At 34.7% G+C, this 8,297-nt stretch overlaps 1 protein-coding gene across 1 annotated transcript; it reads right to left on the bottom strand.

Moving 5' to 3' along the window:
- Nucleotides 1–2,513: 2,513 nt before the first annotated feature.
- Nucleotides 2,514–6,642, bottom strand: LOC115958130 (mpv17-like protein). The gene is made up of 7 exons (XM_031076493.1): nt 5,928–6,642; nt 5,275–5,415; nt 5,066–5,179; nt 4,809–4,982; nt 4,010–4,125; nt 3,234–3,318; nt 2,514–2,949 (listed from the first exon to the last, which is right to left on the bottom strand). Exons 1-7 carry the CDS (start codon nt 6,360–6,362, stop codon nt 2,944–2,946), a joined length of 1,071 nt encoding a protein of 356 aa, XP_030932353.1. The 5' UTR covers nt 6,363–6,642; the 3' UTR covers nt 2,514–2,943.
- Nucleotides 6,643–8,297: the final 1,655 nt, after the last annotated feature.

The raw sequence follows: 8,297 nt of genomic DNA, 5'->3' as shown, positions 1-8,297 counted from the left end.
TTTTGTTTGTTTGCTTGCTGTGACTTTTCTACCCGTTACAGTGTGTGTGCTCTCTCTCTCTCTATCCCTCATGGCATGCACGTAGTGGTTCCAACTCATCCTTACTTCTTTTGGGTGGCATGTTATCTCAGCAGGACATTTCCCCCAAAAGAGTTTAGCAAGAACCCCAGAATAGGTTTTTTTTTCCTTTCCCCACCACCATACCATGCCCTCTCTTACCTCTGACCCATGACTCACCACTTCCTATATTAGCTGGGTACAGGCTGGTGGTGCCTAGGTCTCGTGCATGCTTCACCTTCTTCGCTTGCTGCTTATGCATTTGCTGTGATCTGTAGATTGGTCTGTACGTTTTGCTGTGCACTTTTGGCTTCTTATGGCGTGGGTTGTTTTCCGATCTGCCATTCTTTATGACTTGCTTCTTTTGGGGGTTGGGCCTTGTCGGATCATGGGCCTTCCTTCCCCCGACCTTCTCTGTATTCACTTCGTGGCCTTGTTAGTATTTCCTGCCATACCACTCTACTATTCCTACTGTAATGTTGTTTGACTCAATCCTGCTGGGCTTCTTTGGGCTTGCTGTTTATTTCCCTCCCAGTGACTCAGTGTGTTCACTGGGTCTTTTCTTACATTATTTGAGGGCTCTTATGTCCTATTTCCCTCTTGGGCATCCTTGGCCCATTTGCTTTCCTTAGGCTTCCTCGACCCTTTTCTAATCTTACTTTCCCATGGGTCTTTACTAACTCTCTTGGGCTTCCTTGGCCCAATTACTTCAAACCTCATCCTTGGGGCTGATGGGTCTTCCATTAGCCTCTTACTTTTTTTGCTTGCATTACTTTGGGCCTACTGTAACCTATTCTCGTTTTTCTACATACTGCCCATGGGTTTGCTTCTTCTCTCTTTCCGGGCCCATTCAAGCCTGTTTGCTCCCTCAGGACCCACTTTATGAGCTCATAAGCCATTCATTCCTACCACTTGAGCTCAATGGCTTTTTCTTGCTTGCTAACTTTGGTCTGTCTGTGTTACTGGGCTTTTTCTCTTACTGAACTTGTCAAAAATAAGCCTCAACATCACCTAAGTTTTGTCCATAAAAATAACAATATGTTTTAATTTGATATGTTTTCATTAAACTTTTATTATAAAATAAATTTTTTTTTTTACTCATTTTGTATATTTTTATATTAAAGGTATATTAGATTTTCTAAATTATAGATAAAAATACTAATAAAATTATTCGTCAACTTTACCTGAAATTCTCAAATATATATATATTTTCAGTGTTGGATCAACTACAAACATTGATTTTTTTTTTTTTTTTTTTTTTTTGAAGTCTTAGTTTCTAATTTGTAACTTTTAAAAGCCTCAAATTTTTAAGTACAACTATACTTTTACCAATTTTTAACAAATAAGCTTGTTAAAAGCTTTCAACTAATTTAAGCTAATCTAATTGCAAATTTAGTTATACATGTTTCATGACTAATATGTATACGCTTGTTCTTTTATTCTTTTATGAAATTATTTGAATATCAATTTGTTTTAGTATGAGGATGAGGGTTTTGTCTAATGCTCCTTTGCACTACACAGGACACTAGGCCGTTAAGTAGTCATTTTATGACGTGTTATACCTATGTCGCTTACAATGCACAAGAGAATACTTAAAACCGGCTAATTTGGCTTCCAACAACTTAGGCATTGTCATTTGTCAAAGGAAAAACGAGGAGAAAATGAAGTGTTGATAAGCCCAAAGGGCAGTGGTACTCATTAAATAGAACACTGGTTGTGAGTAATGTTATAAGCACAACATTCATAACAATTCATAACAAAGTTTACATTTGCTAAGTTTACAGGATATTATCGATTCTTTTATGGACCCATTATTGACACTATTTTATCATCTCCCATCAACAATTTGCCAAGTCAAATGGTTTTAAAATTTGTTGTGAATTATATTGTGTCTCTAGAGTTATTGCTAGGTCATAGTAAAAGTTGGTAGTGAGATCAACCATCGTGCAATCAAGATTAGTGGAAAAATTGGACTCTGAGCTTCTTATTGGGCCTCAGACCTCCAGGTGTGGTTGACCCAATTACCAAAACAAGTAGAGGAAATTCTTTGGACCATTTGAAACTGCAAACGTAAAAGTAAAACTATCTCATTCTATCAGAGATGGTGTACGGGTGCATAACATATGTTTTCCTAGCTAGTAGCTACCAGTAAGGTGATTACATATGCCACAAATCTAAGACTTTGGGTGGTGATTGGTGAACCTTTTTTTGATCAGATATGACTCGAAACTGAAGTGATGGGGGTGCCAAAATATCAATCCTCCATAACAGTTAACAGAGGGGATTGTTTGCAATTTCTTTCTTGCACCTTCTTCTAGCCATGATATAAAAGCTCCAACTTTACCGCAAAGAAGATACAACAGCCAAGACAATACCACTTACACACTGGAATTAGTATGATGGTATCATTAGCTATTCATTAAAAAAAAATATAAAAAGAGAATAGGATCAATAGCTTTGCAAATAAAAGTATTGATAGCTAGTGATCTATTGACCTTCATTATGTATTGCCACACAACTCCTTGAATAGCTGTCTTATTTGGAGACTGAATCTAGAATACATACAAAACTCTGCACTTCATATAACATGTTGATTTTACCTATTTAATACAAAAGTTTTGTCCCAGTCTTCAACCACCCCCCCCCCCCCCCCCCAAAAAAAAAAAAAAAAAAAAAAAAGACTATAAACAAAGACAATATTGATGTATAATGACTAAAAGGGGTATGCAGCAGCTGTAGAGGCAGGTTACAGATTATGAGAGTCCATAAATTTGCAGTTTCCCATTGATGATGATAGGCTTCAAGAAGTAAGAAGTACGATATGGTTGATCACTCCTTGTGACTTCTATTGAACACTTCTCAGTTTACCATGTGTACACTATTCATTTACTCCTGTCAACAAACCACAAATAATACAGCATATTAGGATAGAACATAAAAATATTGGAAAAGATTTTTACTCTTCTCTCTTTTGGAGAGAAAGGGGGGGGGGGGGGGGAGTAGCAAAGTGAAATTTGGGCTACCTAAAGGGCTGAGATACTCAAAGATTCAAAGAGGATAAGTTGTTCAGATATTTCCATGCAAATAAAACATCCTACATGGCAATGGCAATGAGCTAAAATTTTTCAATGGGTTCTCCCCATGTGTCTTCCAAAGATAACAGTGATTAGTTGTACCTTAGGAGGACTGCTTGATGAAGAAGTAGGATTTGCTTTTGATGATACTTCAGATATTCGTGATTCTGATTTCTCATTTGAATAACTACAAAGTAAATAAAAAAAATTCAAGTGTTAGAAGTTTACCCAAACACTTTTAGATCTTACCATGCCTACCAAGTGATTTAAGATTCAGAAATAATGAAGTTCATTTGTTACATACATTCATTGACATATCAGATGACCTATATAAGATGTGAGTCTCAGTATGGAAACCAATTGCTGAAAACTTTAGCTCGTAAAGCATGACGAAACACATTTCTTTTGATAAAACTATAACATATCAACCAAGATGATTAGTCTTAATCACGGAGGTAGAGCCTTTTGATTGATATGTTGATGTATTTAGAATACATTAAATTAGACCGCTGTGAGTTTTTAATCTCGATTTCAACATTTATGTAAAATTGTAACTTGTGCAAATCTAGAGGTGATCTTGGTTTTCATTCTGAATGATAAGATACACGTTTTTTCAACAATAATGGAAAACATTACCACTGATGATAGTCATATGATGTGGCAGAAGAGATGAGATAAGCACAAAGACTTCTGTGCTATGAATAAACTAGAAAATGAAAAGTCAACTTCAAATGATTGACTATGTAATAATGCAGTTAATGTCACTCCAAATGGCCTAAAATCTGAACCAATTAGCTATTAACAGCTTGGCATGCGTTGGCATAAGTTCTCACATAAATACTCGACAAGATGTAAATAGATGTATTTTAGATACTTACGTTGAGAGTATGGTAACCCAGATGAGCTCCACACAGTCCACCCAAAGAAGCCTTTGTTCAACAGGGATAACACCATAGGTTATCAAATGGGCAAATGGCCAAAGCTTCCACCCTGCCTGCAAAGCAAATCATAACAATAAATGATGTTCCCCTCACTCATAAATTGGATATCTGACTCGTTAAAATCAATCAGAACTATGTTGGATGGAACTCAAATGAAGCAAGTTGGAACCATAACACCAAAGTCATAACAACCATAAGTAGATATCAGTTAATAAACTTTGTGTTATTGTGCTTGGAACTTCTGATAAATTATTGTTCTTAGAACTTTCAAGATTTTAGAAGTCATGTTGAGCTTCCCAAGTACTTTTAAAAGTGGTAAATATCAGTTGCTGCAGTCTAGACCACATTCAGTTGTTACAGAAGCTCAGTATGCATATTCAAAATTTAAAAAATAAGTAGACCATGTCGAGCATTTACAAGGTTGAAAGCTCCAATTAGAACTACTAACATTTTTTTCCTTGCCCTTTTTATATTTCTGGTAAGCTAATGTTGTGCCAGCAAAAGTGAGGAGAAATTTACCAATGCATAAAGGATAAAAACTAAAAAGCGACATTTGCATGCAATATGTAAGTCCTAAAGTTGAGGAAAATTTCAGTCCTGCAGATTCAAAAGTGTTCTACATATGACAAATGAGTGATTTCACAAGCTAGATTACAACCATGGGAACAAATGGTGATCAGGCGCAATATAAAGATATGTAAGCCAAGTGTAGAGAACAACAGGAATGGTTCCTTACAGTCAGCATGGGCCAAAATGTCGTCTTTAGTTCATTATATATATTGGTAGGGGATTCAAAACGTAGGAACCCCAAAAACACAAAATAGATGCTGTTCCAAATTGCCGCCCACACTGTTTGGTCAAAGGCAACTTTAGCAGGGACCACCCACCAATCTTGGAAAGGAAAAAGAGCCTGGAAACAAAAGCAAACACTTCAGGCCATCTGCAGAAATACACAAATAAACCAACCGGCCAAATATGAACCACAATTATCACCTCACAAAATTGGTAGTAATAATGAGAAAGGGATCCATGGAGAGTAAACCCAACTAAGCCTGATCTAAACATGCGTGTCCGGTCAAACTCAAAAAGCGGCTTTCCTTCATAACACTGCAATTTCAGTGGGAAAAAACTCAAATATCAACAAAAACTAGCACTGAAAGAGAAAATTCATTTAAAATAATTTCCTTCAAACACATACTTACTTGGGCAATCCAATCTCCTACAGAGTACACAATCCCACTTATCGCCATTTTGGATAAAACAGGGTTTGCTTTGAGAGCTTGTTCATAGGCAATCCAATTGTGTTCAGGTGCATACCTCAGTATCTCATAAAGGGTCCATCCCTGATAAAACCAAAACAAAAAGGCACATGTTAGTCATGCCAGGAAAAATATGATCACTGCAGAGGCAATTTTGTTCTTATTAACGAAAAACAGCAAGCAACTAAATTGTTGTCCATTTCTTCATTCTTTTGACAAAATTTCTACTCACAAAAACAAATTGCCATGAAAAAACACATCTTCCAACAATAACTAATCAATTTTTTATGATTGTATTTGTCTGTCAAAGGTCAATCCAATTTTTATATGAAATTCATATCTATTCAATAGAAATTAGTTACACATAAACAATTCACCACTTTCTCATCCCATAGAACATAATTAAGCAAAAATAATGTCACAATAGCACATTGTCACATAAAAGAAACACAAAATTGACAATTGAAGGCTGTCTTGCCTACCAAAGAGAGAAACCTATATACATGCAATGAACAATAAAAAAGCCAGGTCTCACAAAACCCATCTCTAAAAAAGCAAGAAAATATAAACAAAGCTATTAATACCAGACCACTCACATGCCAGTAATCAAGGTCAATGGTGAGCAACTTGGTGACAGCAAAGGTCCCAAATCCAAGCACAATAGTAGCATTGATAGCTTTACTAACCAACCTATCGAAATCATCATCACCCTGTTCTTCTTCTCTTCCCTCAGATGGAGAAAGAGGCTGAAATTCGTCAGACCCATTAAGCAACAAGCGGCTTTCTTGGTCCTCAGCAAGTTTATTCTTCACTGGAACCACCTCTCTGTCCTCTGTGACTGACCCAATGACCCAGTTCCTTCTTTTCTGGGTTGAGAAGCTCAAATTATTTGGTGGGTTGGACTTGGACTTGTTGGTGAAGAGTTGGGTGGAGAAGACAGTTGGAGAGAAGTTGGTTTTCTTGGATTCTGTGATGGGTTTTGCGTGTGGAGAGAGTTTATGGGTGGTGATGGTGCTGTAAAGAGTTGCCATGGCAAGTGCCAAATGGTAAGTTTAGAAGAGAAAATAAAAAGAAAAATGAGAATTTCAAATCAATTTTGAATATTCTTCTTATTTCACCGTTTCACGTAAGGATTGCGTGCAGTGAACCATTTAATAGGCCAGGGTCATGGGTCAAGTGGGGAGTTCTCTCTTTTTGGGACAAGTTATGTAGATCACCAAGCACCAGCAAGGCTGCTAAAGGAGCGGTACTGGGCACTTTTCCTATTCTCTTATACTCCTCTTATACCTTACCTTTCCCTATTCTCTTATACTCCTCTATATAAGAGGAGTATAAGAGAATAGGAAAGGTGCCCAGTCTCATCTCTAACTTCTTGCTGGAAGACCAAATTAAGGAGGGAAGAGATGTTAATAGGCACATCCCGATTACAAAATATTGCCCAACAAGCTAAGGGGTGAGACAAAAAGTTTACTTTTCTATTAAAAAAAATAAATTCCTTTAACAAAATAATGAACTAAGAGCTGTCTTGGTGAGTTAGAGAAAGTAAACACAAATTTTGGAGCTGAGAAGGTATTTTGAAGAGTTTCAATGAAAGATTTGGATTGTCCTTCAAATGATCAGGTAGAATACCCAATTTCAAGTTTAGAGGTCATGGTTCAAATCTTCAGAAGGAAGTTTTATATACATATACATTTAGATTAGATTAGAGTAGAATTTTTATTTTGTATCAAAAAGGGTAATACAACATTAAACAGTTATAAGAAACTCAAAGAGAACTTTAAACCATAATCATCCATCATGATTAAATACTAGAAATATAGTTTTTTCCCCCTCAAAAAGAAAGAATACTAAAAACTTGTTCACGCCCATGCCAAACTCTTTCTATATGTCTTTTTTAGATCATTACTCATTGCATACTTTTTTTTTTTTTGAAAGTTAGTTGTCACATACTTTTTTGGTAATTTGTTTTTGAGTTTTAAGATTTTTTTTCTCCCCTGTTCAGGGACAATCGGGTGGTAGATTTAATGGACTTGAAGCACATACCGTAAACTTGGGAGTACCAAATTCTATCAGCATACTATCAATTTGTGAGGTTTTCCTAAGTTTTTTATGGGCAAAAAGTAGAATAGTCTAGTTAAAGGTTGAGAGTTGAAACCCAACTTCCTTAATCCTTATGCATTTATTTTTTACAAAAAAAGATTAATTTTTAATCTTCTTACAAACTTTGGTGGGTGGTTTTCATCAAAACTTAACCTCAATTTTTAATAGCACTAGGCACAAACCCACGCAATGCGTGAGAATAGATAATTATATTTTAGTTATGGTATAATATATAATTTGTTCTCTAAATTTTGTGGAAAATAATTATTTCTCCCAAAAACTTAAACAATCTCTAAAATCATTTTTCATTTATTTATCTAAAAAAAATATCATCATTTTATTATTTGAATTTATTTTATTGATATTATTCATTTTTTAGACCATCCATATTTTGATAAATTATATTATCGTGCGTTATATTTTCCTTTTTTTTTTTCTTGTACAACTAAACTATTTGAGTTTCAAATATATTATTCAAAATTTTCATTCTCTTAAAAAGAGATTATTATATTTATAATTTTTCTTATCATAGTTTAATATTTAAAATAATATATAGAAAAAAAAAATAGACTTTATGTCTAAAATTGAACACTTCACCTATCGAATTGAAAGAAAATTAATAATCTATATAACATAAAGAGAACATGATCTAATTTTATTTATTATTATTATTTTTTTACAACATACACTTTTATTTATTAAGATTTAATTGCCTTTAACTGGATCTTCATATCGCATTTTTGTTACTACGCTCCTGATGAGCCTTTTCATCCGTCATATTATTAGCCACATCATTATTCTTATTTTTTACTTTTAATATTTTGAAAATATTAAATATATAAATATATTGCCTTTACAAATTTATC

This window comes from Quercus lobata, chromosome 8 (assembly GCF_001633185.2).
Source record: "Quercus lobata isolate SW786 chromosome 8, ValleyOak3.0 Primary Assembly, whole genome shotgun sequence".
In the NCBI taxonomy this organism is placed as follows: Eukaryota; Viridiplantae; Streptophyta; class Magnoliopsida; order Fagales; family Fagaceae; genus Quercus; species Quercus lobata.
This window is presented reverse-complemented; position numbering and strand designations above follow the sequence as displayed.

Bases quoted from the DNA above. Each gene is read 5' to 3' on its own strand.
- LOC115958130 (XM_031076493.1), bottom strand. From the start codon at position 6,362: ATGGCAACTCTTTACAGCACCATCACCACCCATAAACTCTCTCCACAC. The intron at 5,180-5,274 runs GTAAGTATGTGT...CTGAAATTGCAG, and splicing joins TAGGAGATTGGATTGCCCAA to TGTTATGAAGGAAAGCCGCT. The intron at 3,319-4,009 runs GTAAGTATCTAA...TTTACTTTGTAG, and splicing joins TGGGTTACCATACTCTCAAC to TTATTCAAATGAGAAATCAG.